The 18,080-nt window shown below is 40.8% G+C and overlaps 1 protein-coding gene and 1 non-coding gene across 2 annotated transcripts; both read left to right on the forward strand.

Moving 5' to 3' along the window:
• The first annotated feature begins 4,643 nt into the window (after nucleotides 1–4,643).
• Nucleotides 4,644–4,750, forward strand: LOC145641130 (small nucleolar RNA R71). The gene has a single exon (XR_014115196.1). It is a non-coding gene; the product is annotated as a small nucleolar RNA R71 (small nucleolar RNA).
• Nucleotides 4,751–7,520: 2,770 nt separating this feature from the next.
• On the forward strand, nucleotides 7,521–10,249 carry LOC145639955 (uncharacterized). The gene is made up of 5 exons (XM_081691271.1): nucleotides 7,521–8,318; nucleotides 8,475–8,565; nucleotides 8,790–9,094; nucleotides 9,197–9,549; nucleotides 9,598–10,249. Exons 1-5 carry the CDS (start codon nucleotides 7,521–7,523, stop codon nucleotides 10,247–10,249), a joined length of 2,199 nt encoding a protein of 732 aa, XP_081547397.1.
• The last annotated feature ends 7,831 nt before the right edge of the window (nucleotides 10,250–18,080 follow it).

The raw sequence follows: 18,080 nt of genomic DNA on the forward strand, positions 1-18,080 counted from the left end.
AGCAAATAAAAACTATACTAGAAAGCAAATAAAGAGAGAAAAGGAAGAGAATTACCAAGCGAAAGAACACCCCCCAAGCCAAATCAAGCAATGCCCTCATTGACTTGGGAGAGTAGCCTACTCCTCATCCTCATCCATCCTCGAATAGCCCCCTCCGTGGCTAGAGCCGGCTCCTCCATGGCTAGAGCCACCACCTCCATAACCCGAACCACCTGCAAAGTAGTTAGGGTCTACATTCCCCCCAAGCCCACCAAAAGGTACATCGGTCCCATAACCATGGACCAATGAGTAGTCGACATAGGTACCAAAGGCACTTGGGTTCGTATATCCACTTGTGGATATTGGAACCAATCAGGGACAAGTGAATTGGGGGGAATAGCCCCCCGACGGGCGTAGTCATCATACATAAGGTATAAACCCCTCCCTAGGTTCCTCTTCACGTACCCTACCCTTCGATCTAGAGACCCTACTCTAGTATCCAAATCTCTAACCAAACCCTCAATTCTCCCTTGCCCCGTCTCAATCCGATCTAATTGGCTCCTAAAAGCTGAGAAGTCATAAGGGGCGTTGGGGTCTATGTTGTAGTTGGTAGAGGAAGTGGGAATATCGTATGTAAAGGGTTGAGGTGGTGGATAATGTGGTGAATGGTGAGGAGGTGAGTGGTTAATGGGAGAGTGATGAGGTTGAGGTGAAGGGTGAGGTGGTTGCACCTCACCTTGACCGTTAAGCTCAAAAGTGTAAGAAGGCATCCCCTTCTCAAATTTGGTCAAGGTGGGGTGGGGTAAAGTGAAAGCATTATCCCTCCTACCCGATTCCCGTTGGATCAACCACCAAGTCTCCCCTCCCATGAAATTAACCCAATTAAGGCCACCTAGATAGGGTAGGTCCATAATAGTTGGGCCGGCTATCTTACCGTCATCGTTAGGGACAAAGCTAAGGTGTTTGACCGCTATATGTGTAACTAGGCCACCAAAGTAAATGGGTACCCTAGACCTACCCGCCTCGGCCGCATTGGCCACCCGTTGGAAGTGGTTGGCCATTTTATGGACTATATTGAGCTTTTCACTCCTAGGGATCATGTATGACCCTAGTAATTCAAGCTCATCCCGCCTAACATTGGCGGGTTCATGCCTTCCAAAAATGGTAAGGCCAACAAACCGTTGCCAAATCTTTGGCACGGGATGTTGTATCCAAGTGCCTTTAGCATGTTGGAGGTTCAAATTGGGATCCCCCGTAAGGGATTGATAAACAACGACAATGTTGTCTTGGGGCGGTTCAAGGGGCCTATCCGATTTCAACTAAAAAATTTTACCAAATTCTAACATCATTATTGAATAAACGAAATTGAACATGAGAAATTAAAGCATTTGATTTTATGACATTAAAACTAGAAACGAATTCTAAGGTTAAATAATCATAAGTATCGTAATGCATGTTAAAGAAACCGCTCATAACAACTCCTTTGAATAATTTTTCTACAGGCTTATCAATTCCTAGTCTAATAAGGGTAGGGTGATGAATGAAACGAGTGGGAATTACCTGCCTCGTGATGAGGTTAAGCATCCTCTGTTTTTTCTCTTGGGTGGTGATGACCACCCTCTCCCATCCCGGAATTTGCAAATCCGGGTCGATTCTCGCCTCTTGTTGCCTAGAGCCTTCCCCCCTTACCGTTCTTGATCTCTTGAAAGCCATTGAGATTAGAAAGTGTAGGAATTGGGTGGTTTCTCTCTCTTAGGGTTTAGAGAAAATTGAGAGAAAATGGTAGAAATTGTGTGTAGATTGTAGAGAAAGATGAAAGGATTAGAAATATGTAAAAATCTTTGAGTTTTAATGGAAGGATTGGAGAAGATCTTGAAAAATAAGTGAGTTTGAAGGTGTAAAAATGGAGGTTTTAGAGAGAGAAAGTACTGGAGAAGAAGATGAAATAAGAAGAAAATGAGGAAAGAAAGAAGAGGAAAAATATATGGACGGCCAAAAATAGGCGCGCCCGATCGGGCGCGAACACGAACGAAAAATTCGCCCTATGGCTCGCCCGATCGGGCGAGCTTCGCCCAACATATCTTTTCCTTCACTCGATTTGCGCCCGATCGGGCAACCTCGCCCGATCGGGCGAAATTCGCTCGAGTTTCTAACTCTCCTTTCGCGCCCGATCAGGCGAAATTTGCTCGACTTTCCAGCTCTCTTTGCGCGCCCGATCGGGCAACCTCGCCCGATTGGGCGAATTTAAGGCTGAAAGTGCACCTTCCTTGCGCGCCCGATCGGGCCCGTGCCCAGTCGGTTTCCTTTGCTTTTCCTCGTCTTCAAATTCTTCTAAGTCTTTTGACCTCTTAAACCTATACCTGTACAAAAACACTTATAAACGGTAAAATTTCACTCTCCTCACCTCTCTAAAATAAAATTAAAAATAAATAAAAAGGAAAACTAGTCTAGAAAGCAAGAAATACGGGTTGCCTCCCGCAAAGCGCTGGTTTATCTAGGTCCCGCACGACCCTCTTACCAAGTACAATGTCTAGGACCCTCGGCCTAACGCTTGATTGGGTGGTTTCTCACCCGGTCTAGCGGTGTTCAGGTTGCGATGCGGCTTCCTGACATACCCTGTAGGACGCCAAATCACCTTATCCGGTGGGTCCTCCTTGACTTGGACTGGGGGATCCTCAATGCTACGCACTAAAAATCCTTCTTCGGTCGAAGGTTGCTTCAAATTGTCATTGCGTTCAACACTTGCAACTCGATCTGGCGGAACACTTACCGTAGGCTCGATTCGCACAACTTGCTCGATCGGTTCCACTTGTTCATCCTTGAAACCAAGACCAACAGTGTAGAGTGATCTTTCTATTGCATCGACTTCCTTCTGCCATTTGTCTATCTCATCTGAAAAGGATGTAACACAAGATACCGCCTCCAAGGGATCTTTTTCAAGAGCTTGGGGCATGTTAGAATAATCTTCAACCACATTAACACTGAAACATTTCTCCTCAGTCATGGAGCTTTTGGGGGCATTATTCAGATTAAAAACAACTTTATCATCCCCTACTGATAGTGTTAACTTACCACTTCTTACATCTATGACTGCTCCTGCAGTGTTAAGGAATGGTCTACCCAAAATAATTGGGGTTTGCATATCCTCAGCCATATCAAGAACAATAAAATCTACAGGTATATAAAATTTACCTACTCTAACGGGGACATCCTTTAAAACACCTAATGGGTATTTGAAAGAACGATCGGCCATTTGTAGAGTTATATTGGTAGCTTTTAATTTACCCATATTCAACTTAGAACACACAGATAATGACATGACGCTAACACTAGCACCCAAATCACATAATGCATTATCAATCAAGAGATTGCCAATATGACAAGGGATAGAAAAACTACCCGGATCTTTTAATTTAGGTGGAGACTTATTTTGAAGTACGACACTACATTCTGCAGTGAAGGCTACCGTCTCTACCTCACTAATAGACCTTTTTCTCGTCAATATTTCCTTCATAAATTTTGCATACGAGGGGATTTGTGTGATTAATTCAGTAAAGGGAACTGTTACCTTCAAATCTTTTACCACCTCCAGGAACTTACCAAACTGCTTATCCAAGTTTGTCTTCAATTGACGATTAGGGAATGGAAGTTTGATAACTGGCTTTGGAGCATTATTACTCTTGTCTAGAGTATCCACCTTCTCTGGAGTTGTACCCTGCAATGTAGAATTAGATATGTTAGTATTATCCTTTAGCCCTGCAGGGCTATCAACTACATTGTTTGGTTTAACGGAATTAAGATTAGCATTATTTAATAAAACAGGTTCATCAACTCTGGGCATAGAGGGCCCTTCATAGTTTGAACCACTCCTTGGAGTAATTTCAAATGTTTGATCCGTAGGCCGGGTTGGCTGCGCCGGTAGAGCTCCCTGTTGGCGGGCTTGTAGAGTAGCAGAGAGTTGCGCAATTTGATTATCTACAATTTTATTGTGCGCTAGAATTTGATCAATTGTCGCATCTCTACTCTCCATGTGCTTTTGCATATTAACCAACATTGCTCTAATTTCCACCAGAGAAGGGTCGGAAGATGAGTAGGGTTGTTGTGGTTGGTTCTTCTGGCTAGCATTGGGATGATAGTATTTCTGCTGCTGTTGTTGTGGCGCCTGTGGTTCTAGTGGTGGTGGATTTTTAACATTAGTGCTCCGGTAGGAAAGGTACGGATGATTCCGATACCCCGGATTGTAGGTGTTGGAGTATGGGTTGTTCTGCCTATAAGCTTGGAAGGCATTAACTTGCTCCACGGAACTCCTGCAATCTTGCTCCCAATGACCTACAATACCACAATTTTCACAGAATGCCTCATTAGAATTATTATTAATCGCAAAAACATTGGCTACATTAGCAGTGCTCAAATTATCTAATTTTTGGCAAATAGAGGTTAGTTGAGCTTGCAAAAAGGATACAGAGTCGACACTATGCTTCCCCTTGTTAGCAAATCCTCTAGGATTCCCATATTGGGAACTGTGTATCGCCATATCTTCAATAACCTGACCTGCATCATCAACATTAAGATTCATAAATCTCCCACTAGCTGCAGAGTCTAAAATTATTCTAGAAGAATTTCCAATGCCGTTATAAACGGCTTGGATTAACTGCCATTGCGCTAAATTATGGTGAGGGCATTCTCTTTGTAAGTCCTTGAACCTCTCCCAAGCCTCATATAAAGATTCATCGGCTTCTTGGGCAAAGTTCTGGATCGCACTCCGTAGTACTGTTGTTCTCTCTGCAGGATAATACTTGTTATAGAAATTCAAAACAAGAGTTTCCCAGTCAGTTATACCAAGTGTAGTTCTATTTAAGCCATTAAACCACAATTTAGCTTTTCCAGTTAAAGAGAAGGGAAAGAGAATCTCCCTGATTTGGTCTTGAGTGACCCCGGCTTGCCTGATGGTGTTGCAATATTGACAATAGTTGGCAATGTGAAGATTCGGGTCTTCACCCTTGGCTCCACTGAATTGCTTCCTCTCTATCATCGTTATAAATTGAGGTTTAATTTCAAATTGAACCCCATCAAGAGCCGGAGTAGGGGTGAGATGTGGAAACTCCGTAAGCTTTGGTTGTGAATAATCACTAAGCTTCATTGGAGCCGTCATCTCTGATTCTGCGTCTGATGATGTCTCTGAATCGCTAGAACCAGTTGGAGGATTTCGGTGATTATTGTTATTATCACCAGAATCCGCCAGGATTTGCTTGTAGAGATTTTTCTGTCTATGGAAGGAACGTTCGATCTCAGGATCGAATGGGATGTAACCTGATCTGGAACACCTGGGCATAAACAAAAACTAGAAGCAAATGTGAGATTTGTCTCAGAGAACTAACGCTCTCTGAGACAAAAGGGAAATAATCTAGACTACAAAAACAATCAGAAATAAAAATAAAACCGTTTCCCCGGCAACGGTGCCAAATTTTGACAGGGTAAAGTCGTATCCCCTAATCAAAAATAATTCCTAAGTCCTCTAACTAAAGCAGATAGGGAAGTAGGGTCGATCTCCACAGGGAAACAAGTCTTTATATTCCTAATTAACTAAAATAATCTAGATTATGAAGTAACCAATATTTATATTTGAATAAGAAACTAAACTTCTAAGATTGAGAATAGGAAGAAAACAATATATAAAAGGATATAGGGCATAGGTTCACCAATAAATAATACTCCAGGGTAAAACATAGTAATCAATCATTGACATTGCATAAATAACATGATTAACAGGCTCTCGCAATTTATTAATCAACATAGATCTAACAGGCTCTCGCAATTTACTAGATCTAAGTTCTTATTGAAAATAGCCTTTAATATCAAATTAACATCTGCTCGATTCATCAATTCAATATTGCTATACTTTTACAAGCCGTAATTGTAAAACGTTAAAACAATTCAATAAGAAATTATCATGCGATACCAATAATAAATAATAGTCAATCATCAATGCATCAATTAACCAGATTGTAAAGGGCTTTCGCTACGTATTACAATCACACAATTAATCTACCGGTATTAAATCTCATCTCTCGAATCTCGACTTAACCATTTATAAATTAACCTGCCTATTTAAACTAGACCTAAACATTAATTCTCATCTGTCGAATCTCGAATCAATGTTGTCAAACTCATGCATAAAAGATCTGCGCAAATCTAGTCACAGAGCATTAAATCAATCAATAGGAAATTAATCTAGCATTAATAATCAACAACAATAAATTACCCCTTCGTATTATTTATGGATCCCCATAAACCCTATAAATAAAACTACTCACACATAATTAAAAACTAAACTAATCAAAGTAATAAAGTAAGTCATGATGAAAGGAAATAAGATTAAGAGAAGAGAAATCGTTACCAAACTAATCTGTATTAATGGAAATAATCAAGAACAAGAGTTGAGAGAAGAGTTAAGAGAGAGAAAAGATCCTAAGTAGAGAGAGAAAGTCTAAGGAAGAGGATAAGTCAAATTAATCGTCCTCCAGCGTACTTAAACAAAACTAAAACAACTTCCAAATTAGAAACTAGTTGCTCGACAAAAGAGCTCTTCTAGTAACACGCGCCCGATCGGGCTAGAGGCCGCCCGATCGGGCGCGCCTTTTTCTCGCAATGCTCTTCCCAACAGCCGCGCTTGATCGAGCTAGCAGCTTACCTGATCGGGCGCGCCTTTGGCCACGCACCAGTGTATTCTTGCGCGCCTTGCCCGTTCGAGCTAAGCTTGCCCGATCGGGCCCCTGCTTCACCTCGAGGCTTGGAACTTCGATTGGGCTTATTTCTTCGGCCCAATTCGGATATCCACTTAGGGTCTCGATCACTCGGTCCAAATGCCTCGGGATCCCGATTACGGGGCCCTTAATCACCGGCTCTCACCGATCCTGGGCTCCTAAAGTGGTCGTGTCCTTCTAGCTTCCGTAGTTGGTCCATAAAGCCCGGGAAAATGATCCAAGAGTGCAATTTCCTGTAAAAAATACAACTAAAACTACGAAAACACTAGAAAACACAAATTAGTAATAAAAGTGGCCCGAAAGAGCCAAAAACACTACTAATAACGACCAAGGGACGGGGGTAAAACACTATATAAAATGGACATATCAAAGGATAATCCTAGGATTAGGATAATTATCTACTTATTTGTCTTATTGTGCTTTTGTCCTGTAGCCCTTTCTATTTGATTTTATATAATTCTGTAATTTGTACACCTATACGTAGTAGGTAAGTAGGGCAAATCATCCTTGGGATTGAGTCCTAGGAGTATAAATAATGGGCTGCTAATGGTATGTAATTAGCCATTTCAGCCGTCATCTTCTGCTTTCCTATTTTCATTCTCTTGCTTTTCTTTCCTCTCTAAAGATTATCAAGTCTTCATGGTATTAGAGCCAGGTTCGTTTCAACAAGAGAAAAATTGATTGCAGAATCATCTTGACTTGATTTCACCATAAAGATCAAATCTTGAATCTTAGATCACCCTCTAGCCTTTAAAGTTTGGATCTTTCTCACTTAAAATGTCAAAAATTTCCTTTGCTGATATGCAAAATCCACTGTACCTTCACCCTGGAGATGGGAAACATTCCGTATCTGTGGAAAAGCTGACAGGTGAGAGAAAATATAGGGAGTGGAGGAGATCTATGGATATCAACCTGGATTCTAAGAGAAAGCTGGGATTTGTAAGTGGTCTGGTGAAGAAGGATGACACTGATGATATGAAAGCTGATCAATGGGACACATGTAACAACATGGTGAGATCATGGTTGACATGTAATATGACTGATACTATCAAGAGATCAGTGATGTTTCTTAACACTGCTGCAGAAATATGGAAGCAACTTGAAGTAAGATTCTTGCCCACCAATGGTGCAAGAAAATACAATCTGAGCAAGGATGTCCATGACATCAAACAAAATGGTGAATCCATCAGTGAGTATTACACCAAAATCAAGTCTTTGTGGGCTGAAACAGAAGGACTGAACGTGTTACCTCCTATTATAAACATGACTGCAGAAATCCATGCATTTGTGAATGCATTGAACCAGCAAAGGGAAGAGCAGCACCTGTTTCAGTTTCTCAATGTCTTGGACACTGGATATGCTGCTCACAGAAGCCAAAAACTGATGCAGAGTCCTCTGTCAAGTGTTGAGACAGCTTTGGCAGCTCTTCAACAAGAAGAATCTCAGAGAACAACTCTAAGTGAAGGCAAGCCTGAGGGGGAGCCTATTGCTTTATATGGCAGGGAGCAGGAAAATCAAGTCCCAGGTTGCACTGTGTGTGGAAGAAAGAGGCACACTGCTACCAATTGCTGGAAGGTGATAGGTTATCCTAGCTAGAAACCTCAGTACAAGAAGCAAGGAAGAGGTGAAACTGGTGGAAAACCTAAGTGGAACAAGTAGAAAGGAAGTGTTAGGCCGAAAGTTGTTGCAAATGCTAATGCTGAGGATTCAGTAGAAATCACTACTGAACAGCTGGAAAAATTGCTGAAGCTGGTCCCATCAACATCAAAAGGAAACAAATCTGGATATGATATAGAGGAAGAGATAGATGCAAACTTTGCAGGTACAGTAACTTGTTACAATGCTTTCAATAATGAAAATAGATGGATAATTGACTCAGGAGCCACCCATCACATGATAGTTAATAAAAATGGCTAGATGTATGTAAACCTGCTGGTAGTAAAGCAAAAATTAACCTACCAACAGGACATACTGCAAGTATAACCTGTATCGGAAATATATTCTTGAGCAATGGATTGAAACTGAACAATGTGTTGTGTGTTCCAGAGTTCAAACATAATCTGCTTTCTATTGGAAAACTAGTGAAAGATAATGCTTGCAAAGTGAAATTTTTTCCTCAAACATGTGTTATTCAGGACCTTGTAACTCAAAAAGCTAGAGCAATTGGAAAAGATGTTAATGGATTGTTCTATCTCGAATTGAAGGAGGAGTTGAAGAATAAGCAAAGATCAGTTTGTAATAGCTTTAGTCTAGATATGTGCAGTCTAAGGCATAGCAGGCTAGGTCATGCTCCTATGGAGAAAATTATCAAAACTAGTTGTGTAAATAAAGTAAATATGACTGATAATTCTGTGTGTTTGACTTGTCCTATGGAAAGATTCACTAAATTACCATTTTCTGCAAGTAAATCTCATGCTCAAAAGTTGTTTGAATTGATTCATATTGATATTTAGGGTCCATACAGAGTGTGTTTCAGGGGAAATTACAGGTACTTTCTCACTATAGTGGACGATCACTCTAGAGCATCTTGGGTGCAGTTTTTGAGACTGAAATCTGATGCATATAGTGCAATCAGAAACTTTATTCAGTTTGCAAAAACTCAATTTGGAGCCACTGTCAAGGTAGTGAGATCTGACAATGCTCTAGAATTTGATGATGTTAAATGCAGGGAATATTTTGGAGACTTAGGAATTATTCATCAAACCTCATGTGTTAATAGACCTCAACAAAATGGTAGAGTTGAGAGAAAGCATAGAAATGTTCTAGAAATGGCAAGAGCCTTGAGGTTTGAAGCAGGTTTGCCCTTGTAATTTTGGGGTGATTGTGTTCTCACAGCAACCTACATCATCAACAGGTTGCCAAATTCTGTGAATGAAAATGTTTCACCTTATGAGAAAATTTTTGGGAGTAAACCAGACTACTTATATATGAAAGTGTTTGGTTGTCTTGCAATTGCATATAATCCTTCTCTAAGAAAAGATAAATTTGCTCCTAGAGGAGTGCCTTGTGTGTTTCTTGGATATTCTCAAAATCAAAAGGGGTATAGACTCCTGAATCTAATCTCTCACAAACAATTTGTCTCGAGAGATGTAAAATTCTTTGAGAATATATTTCCTTATCACAAGAGGAACTCAACTCAAGAGTACAGGGCACCTGTAAGCTTAAAGATGCCAGTAAATGATATCTCTTTAGAGGAGGATGTGCAAAAAGAACATGATAATGATGTTGATCGAGGAGAATCTGAAAATGATCATGAGGAAGAGAGTGATGAAGAAATTTTTGGAGAAATGCCGATGAAAGATCAGATGGTAACTGAACCAGAAATTGCAGTGCATCAAGAAGAAGAAAATCAAGTGCAGCAAACTGAAGTGAGAAGATCCAGTAGAGTGAGAAAACCCAGAAGAGTGAGAAAACCACCAAGTTGGACTAAAGACTATGAACTTGGCAACAAAACAGCTCAAGCATCATGTGTTGCTAATTCTGTATCTGCTGTAGTTCACCCTTAATTTCATTCATTTCTCTCACAAGTATCTTGTCAAGAAGACCCTGTGTGCTTTAAAGATGCTGTTAAAGAAGAAAAATGGGTGGCATCAATGAACGAGGAGATAGCAGCACTGGAAAAGAATGAAACATGGGAGATAACTCAACTCCCATCTGGAAAGAGAGCCATTGGCAGCAAATGGCTTTATAAAACCAAACTGAATCCAGATGGATCAATTGAGAGGTACAAAGCCAGAGTAGTGGTGCTGGTTGCAGACAGAATCATGGGATAGATTATGCAAAGACATTTGCTTCGGTGGCAAAAATGAGCACCGTAAGATCATTGTTAGCAGTTGCTGCAATGGAAACTGGTTTGTATGGCAAAAGTAAAAGGAATGGTGTCCTTCGAACAAGTGTACTATTCCTTTAGTGGGTTCAGAATTATTAGAAAGCTAATATATTCAGTGAGGTCAAGTGATCGGAATGCCTGGGTGGAGGCTGCTTCCGATCAGTAATATTAATGAATAATTAATATTACAGCTTAATCTTGACTGAACCCTTCGGGTCACACCCAAGCATTCAACAAACCGAACCGACGAATTAATTCGGAAGGAATTAATGAGTCGACCGAGTAATATTTATTTAGACGTCGGAAATTCGAGCTTAGAGCGTCGAAACCGAGCGTCGGAAGTCGAGTCGAAAAATAGTGAAAGACGAGACGAGAAATAGTAATAAATCAACAAAAGACAAAAATACCCCTAGCATCGGAATGCCCAAGCAAACCGAGTGCTAAGGGCGTATGGCCTAGTATGGTGGCTAGCATGCGCACCAAGCCGAGCCTAGGTTGGCTGGTGCGTGCTAGCGCACCCATGCTAGCATCGCAAGGCTAGGCGCTCCCTAGTGCGTGCTAGCATGCTAGGCGCAGCCTTATGCGCGCAATGGCTAGCAAGCCATGCCGCAACAAGCTGCAGCAGCTAGCACGCTAGGCGCGCCAGCTCGCCACAGCTAGCAACAGCATGGCTAGGCCATTGCTTGCTGCCTAGCAGCGCTGGCCAAGGCACAAGGCCAGCAGCAGCCCGCACAAGCATGCTAGGCTTGCTGGCCAGCAGCGCCTGGCAGCCCGCATGCGAGTGCTGGGCTTGCTGGGCGTGGCTGCCACGGACAACAGCACATGGCAGCCCACCTTGGCTGCCTTGGTGCCCAAGGGTGGGTGCCATGTGGCTTGTGGTCCTTGAGTGTGTGTGGAGTGAGGTGGCCGGTTATGGGAGAGGGAGTGAGGAGCAAGTTTGGTCCCCCCCCCCCTCTCCAAGTGGTCCTCACCTAACCACTCACATGAGCTTGCCACTTGTTGATTTATTACTAGCTTGATTATTAATTTTATTTTAGCTTTAAAATAATACTCCCATCATTTCCTATAAATACCCAAGTATGGGCATTGGTAATGATGCTTGAGTAAGAGTTGGAAAAGGCATCACAATTAGTGAAAACCTTTGAACTCAATATAATTACTCGGGTTTTATTGGTCGGGTCTTGCTAACCCCAAGACATTGGACCTAGTCGGTTTTGTTGGTGCGGGTGGACTTCGTTGGAGGTCTCCGTGTGAGCGGGGCTTGAAGCTTTCAAGTAAGAGCTCATTTTGGAGCGAAGCACGCGTCAAAGGTAATTAGCTTATCTTAATCTTGTGATTAATATAATTATGTTTATGGTTTTATTTATTGCGAGTGCGGTCTTGTTTTTGGGTTTGTTTCCGCGGTGAGTCGGACTCACCAAACCCCAACAGCGGTATCGGAGCCTCGCTCGTTTATTTTTAAAATCATAATATTTTCAAGGTGTTTTTATGGCTTAATTTTTCTGGTTTTAAGTTGCTAATTAGATTAGTAACTCGTTTTTCCAATTTTTACCTCGTATTAGAGCTGTCTTCAGCTCCTGAACCCAGATTTCGACCCAAAAATAGTGAATTTTGGGTGGAAAAGGCGTTCTAGAAATGGTTTTACCTTTTTAGGACTCTGTTTTTAGCCAAAAAACGACCAGAAATGCATTTTTCGAGAGATTTTTCAATTTGACGAAATATTTTAAGTCTTTCTAACCTTGAAAATTGATTGCATATTTATGGTGGTTATGTATTTTGTTCTTTCCTTAATTTATATGCAATTTTAGACCACTTTAAGCATGATTACTTGGTAGTAATTGGTGGTTGAAAGTTTGGTTTTATTTTTCACATAATTGCAAATTGATTGCATTAAGTGTGAAATTGTTATTCTTTGTTATTACCATAACCGGTTAAAACAACTTTGACTAGTTTAATTAGGCGTGTTAATTGGATTAACCACCTAGATTAGTTACTAGTTCTCGCTCGTTTTATGCATTGTTACCTTTTATCGTTGTAAAATGCATGGGCCATTCACATATAGTGAATGGATGATTGGAATGTAAATTCTCTCACAGGTTTTATGAAATGGCAACTAGTGGGGCCCGATTAGGATAGAAAATACGGACTGTGATCCGTGATGTATTTTTGTAAATCTAAATACGGTCTGCGAACCGTTGAGTATTTTTGTACCTTAATATTTAGATTAGTCCTAATCGTAGATACTAGCAATTGTAATATTTTGGTCAAGTCTTGAAGACGGGGTTCTTAGAAGACAAAGCCATGAAGTTGCAAATGAAGACCTTTTGAAGACTTGAAGATCTCAAGGGGTCATGATAGTTGCCAAATGCATCTATATTTATGTTTTCGATATATATTTATGTTTATATATAAATGAATTATATGTTAGATGCATGTTTAGGATTTCGAATGTTGAGATGATTAATTAAGTTCACTTAAATCAACCAACATAGACACCCTAGGTCCCTAAAATATTGAGTAAAACTTGTCATTCCAAAACACACTTACCAATCGAACGAGGGTAGTGGTGGGCTACGCCAAAGCGAGGCATCACTACTTCTCCAAGGAACGTAAGGCATACCGGGTATGCAAGGTGGTTTTGGTTATACTCAACGATATGAGTGATGGAGTCCTAACATGTCGTGGCAAAGTGAATAAATTGTTTAGAGAGCATTGGATGCGACGATTTATTCAACCAAGAGTGGCTTGGAGCCATTAGCAAAGCGTTGCTTACCTTAGGAGATTGAGTGTTAAGACAAGCCAAAGCATGCTTAACCACTCTTTGTTTCTTTGGATCTTGGAATCGACTTATTCTCACCTAAAATGGGGACAATCTTTAATGTGTGAATAAGACGTTTTAAATAAGTTTGATTAAAATGCGTGAATTCAATCTTATTTAAGTATAATGAATGGTTTTTCATTTCAAAATTCTTTCAATTGTAGAATCATGTCTTCAAATAACTCAAACAACCAATTCTCATTACGCTCAATTCTCGACAAAGAGAAGCTGAGTGGGCCAAATTTTCTTGATTGGCAAAGGAACTTGCGAATTGTTCTCATTCAAGAGCAAAAGGAATATGTCCTTGATGAGGAAATGCCCAAGGCTCCCAATGAGGAGGTGACTCAAGCTGCCCTAAATCGATGGAAAAGTGCCAATCGAGATGTCAAATGCATCATGTTGGCCACAATGTCTCCTGAGCTTCAAAAGACTTTCTTTGAAAAAGAGACGGCTTTTGAGATCATTTCTGAATTGCAGAATATGTTCCAAGAGCAGGTCCGAACTGAAAGGTTTGAAACCCACAGGCAGATCCTTGAGAGCAAGCTCAAGAAAGGAGAGCCAGTCAGCCCACATGTACTCAAAATGATTGGATTGTTTGAAAACATGGGAAGGCTTGATGCGGGGTATTCAACCGAGATGGCAAATGACATCATTCTCCACTCGCTGCACAAAGGCTATGATCAGTTCAAGATGAACTATAATATGCACAGCATGGAGAAAACCCTCACCGAGCTTCATGGTATGTTGAAGCAAGCTGAGCAAACGCTCAAGGATGAGGGAAAGCATGATATGCTCATGATTAAAAAGGGCAAGCCGTTCAAATTTTCGGGCAAGAAGAAGAAAGGCTTTAAGGGGAAAGGTAAGAAGAAAACTTTTCCGCCTAAGTCTAAAGCTACCAAGGATAAGGTAGCGTCTTCTAAATCTGATTCCGAATGTTTCTACTGTAAGAAGAAGGGACATTGGAAGAGAGATTGCCTCAAGTTCAAGGAAGATAAGAAGAACGGAACCGTTGCTTCTGAATCAGGTATATTCGTTATAGACTTTAACTTCACTAGCTTAACATCATGGGTATTAGATACCGGATGTGGCTCACACCTTTGTTCCAATTCTCAGGGACTAAGGAACGCTAGAAAGCTAGAGAAGGGAGAGATTGAACTCCGGGTCGGCAATGGAGCCAGAATTGGTGCCGTATCCGTAGGAACTCTCAGTTTGTCTTTGCCCACCGGGCTAGTTTTGGAACTCGATAATGTTTATTATGTTCCTAACATTACCAAAAACATTATTTCAATTTCGGCGTTGGACGCCAAAGGTTTTGAATTTCGAGTAAAGGACAAAGAATGTTCGTTTTATCTCGATAATGTTTTATATGGTATTACACATTCTGAAAATGGCCTTTATGTGCTTTCTTTAGACAAACAAGTTTATAATGTGAATAATGATACCAAAAGAGCTAAGACCATAGAGTCAAATCAGACTTACTTGTGGCATTGTCGTCTTGGCCACATCAACATCAAACGCATCAAGAAACTTCTACAAGAAGGTGTTCTTGACTCTTTCGATTTAGAATCGTTTGAGAATTGCAAGGGATGTCTATTAGGCAAGATGATTAAACAGCCATTCTCCAAGTTGGGAGAAAGGGCAAGTGACTTATTGGGTCTTATACATACCGATGTATGTGGACCAATGAGCTCAACCACAAGAAATGGACATCGATATTTCATCACTTTCACAGACGACTATAGTAGATATGGCTATGTCTACCTCATGTCGCATAAATCTGAATCATTTGAAAAGTTCAAAGAATTTCAGAGTGAAGTTGAAAATCAGCTTGGCAAGAAAATCAAAGCCCTTCGATCGGATCGAGGTGGTGAATACTTGAGCCAAGAATTCGATTACCATCTGAAAGAAAAGGGTATACTTTCAGAATTGACACCTCCAGGAACTCCTCAATGGAACGGAGTATCCGAAAGGAGAAATCGGACCTTGTTAGACATGGTACAATCAACAATGGGTCTTAATGATCTTCCTATCTCTTTCTGGGGACACGCACTTCTAACAGCGGCACTAACACTGAACCGTGCTCCATCAAAAGCTGTAGAAAAGACTCCATATGAATTATGGATGAAGAAACCTCCTAGGTTATCTTTTCTAAAGATATGGGGATGCGAAGCATATGTCAAGAAATTGATTTCTGACAAACTTCATCCCAAATCTGACAAGGTTTACTTTGTGGGCTACCCAAAAGAAACCAAAGGGTATTACTTCTACAACAAATCGGAGAACAAAGTGTTTGTTGCTCGCGATGGTGTCTTTTTGGAGAAGGAGCACCTTTCCAAAATGACAAGTGGGAGGAAAATCGAACTCGACGAAGTTCGTGAGGATGAACAACAAAATCATAATGACAGTCAAAGTTCTCAAACAGCATCTGTTGACGCAGGTCAAAATGATCAAAATGTGCAAAGTCGAACCGACAATGCAAATGCTCAATCCATTACCCTACGTAGGTCTCAGAGGCCGAGATCTCAACCTGATAGATATCTTGGTTTAGTATTAACCGAGAATCAGGACATCCTGATTATGGATGGAGATGAACCGGCAACCTACAAGCAAGCGATGGCAAGCACCGACTCTGCTAAATGGCAAGAGGCCATGAGATCTGAAATGGATTCCATGATTGAAAATCAAGTCTGGGACTTGGTTGACTTACCCGAAGGTTATACACCTATCGGATGTAAGTGGATTTTCAAGTTGAAAACCGACAAAGATGGAAATGTATTCATTTACAAAGCTAGATTGGTGGCAAAAGGTTACAGACAAGTTCATGATTACAATGAAACCTTTTCACCAGTCGCAATGCTTAAATCCGTTCGGATCCTCCTAGCGATTGCTGCATATTACAATTATGAAATATGGCAGATGGACGTCAAAACCGCCTTCCTTAATGGTTATTTGGAAGACACTGTGTATATGACACAGCCTGAAGGTTTTGTCGACCAAAACAATGCTAGGAAAGTTTGTAAGCTTAAGAAGTCCATTTATGGATTAAAGCAAGCAAGCAAAAGTTGGAATCTGCGATTCGATGAAGCCATCAGTAAGTTTGGTTTTATCAAGAATCCAGATGAATCTTGTGTTTACAAGAAGGTTAGTGGGAGTGACATCGCCTTCCTAGTCTTATATGTCGATGACATATTGCTCATTGGAAACAGCATTCCGTTGTTAGAGTCTGTAAAGGCCTGGCTTGGAAAGTGCTTCTCAATTAAAGACTTGGGAGAGGCTCAGTACATACAAGGCATCAAGATCTATAGGGATAGATTGAAAAGGATGATTGGATTGAGTCAGAGTACTTATATTGATAAGGTACTTGCTCTATTTGGCATGGAGGAGGCCAAGAGAGGTCACCGGCCAATGTCACATGGCATAACCCTAAGCAAGAAGCAGTGTCCACAGACACCTGATGAGCAGGTAAGAATGAATCAGATTCCATATGCTTCGCTTATTGGATCGATCATGTATGCCATGATATGTACTAGGCCAGATGTATTGTATGCCTTGAGTGCTACGAGCCGTTACCAATCAGCCCAGGAGAGGCGCATTGGACTGCGGCCAAAAATATCCTAAAGTACCTGAAAAGGAACAAGGATAAATTCCTGGTGTATGGTGGTGCAGAGGATTTAGTTGTGGAAGGTTATACCGACGCAAGCTTCCAGACAGACAGAGACGATTTCAAATCGAAATCTGGATATGTGTTCTGTCTAAATGGAGGGGCGTTTAGTTGGAAGAGCGCAAAGCAGAGTACAACTGCAGATTCTACAACTGAAGTCGAATACTTAGCAGCTGCTGAAGCAGCTAAGGAGGCTGTTTAGATTCGTAACTTCGTTGGTGAACTTGATGTTGTACCCTCTATAAAGGGTCCAATAGCCCTCTATTGTGACAACAATGGAGCTATTGCTCAGGCCAGAGAGCCTAGGGAACATCAGAAGGTCAAACATGTCAAGCGGCGATTTCACATGATTCGAGAATGGAAATCAGAGGGTGAAATCAGAATTTGCAAAGTTGGAACGGATGACAATGTAGCCGATCCACTTACTAAACCTTTGCCTCAAGTGAAGCACAACAAGCACGTTGAGGCAATGAGAATCAAGCATGTAGGAGACTGGCTTTGATTTCCTTGTTTAGTGTTTTAGTTAATTTTGAGAAAAATTAATGTAAGACGCTAAGGAAAACCATTCAAGTTTTGGAGTAATATAAAATTTCATGCAATATTTTATTACTCCGTTATGCTATTTCATTGTGGTTTAGGATTAAATAATGAGTCCATTCGATTCTGAGAATATTCAAAATAGGTTATCAAGACCAGTCTTGGTAAGGAAACACCTATTAAGTGAACATTGAATATTATAATCGAAAATTATCCCTAATCAAGGTCATTTAAACGATGGACGATTAATGACCGATTGAGATTAGTGTGTAGTTTGATTTATAGCACAGTTTCATGTGCTACAAGGACATGATTGTCATAAATCATTTGCACAGGTATTCGTTTAGAACTATACTGGATCGACCTATGAGAATACTTTAAGAAATTAAAAAATTTGTCATAAGTATACTTCTCATTATGGCTATCGGAACCTATTTCCTCGACCATGAGTATTGTGAGTTCTCTTGTTTGAGTACTAGTTCGCTTTGATGT

This window comes from Chenopodium album, chromosome 7 (genome assembly GCF_948465745.1).
Source record: "Chenopodium album chromosome 7, dcCheAlbu1.1, whole genome shotgun sequence".
Taxonomy (NCBI): domain Eukaryota; kingdom Viridiplantae; phylum Streptophyta; class Magnoliopsida; order Caryophyllales; family Amaranthaceae; genus Chenopodium; species Chenopodium album.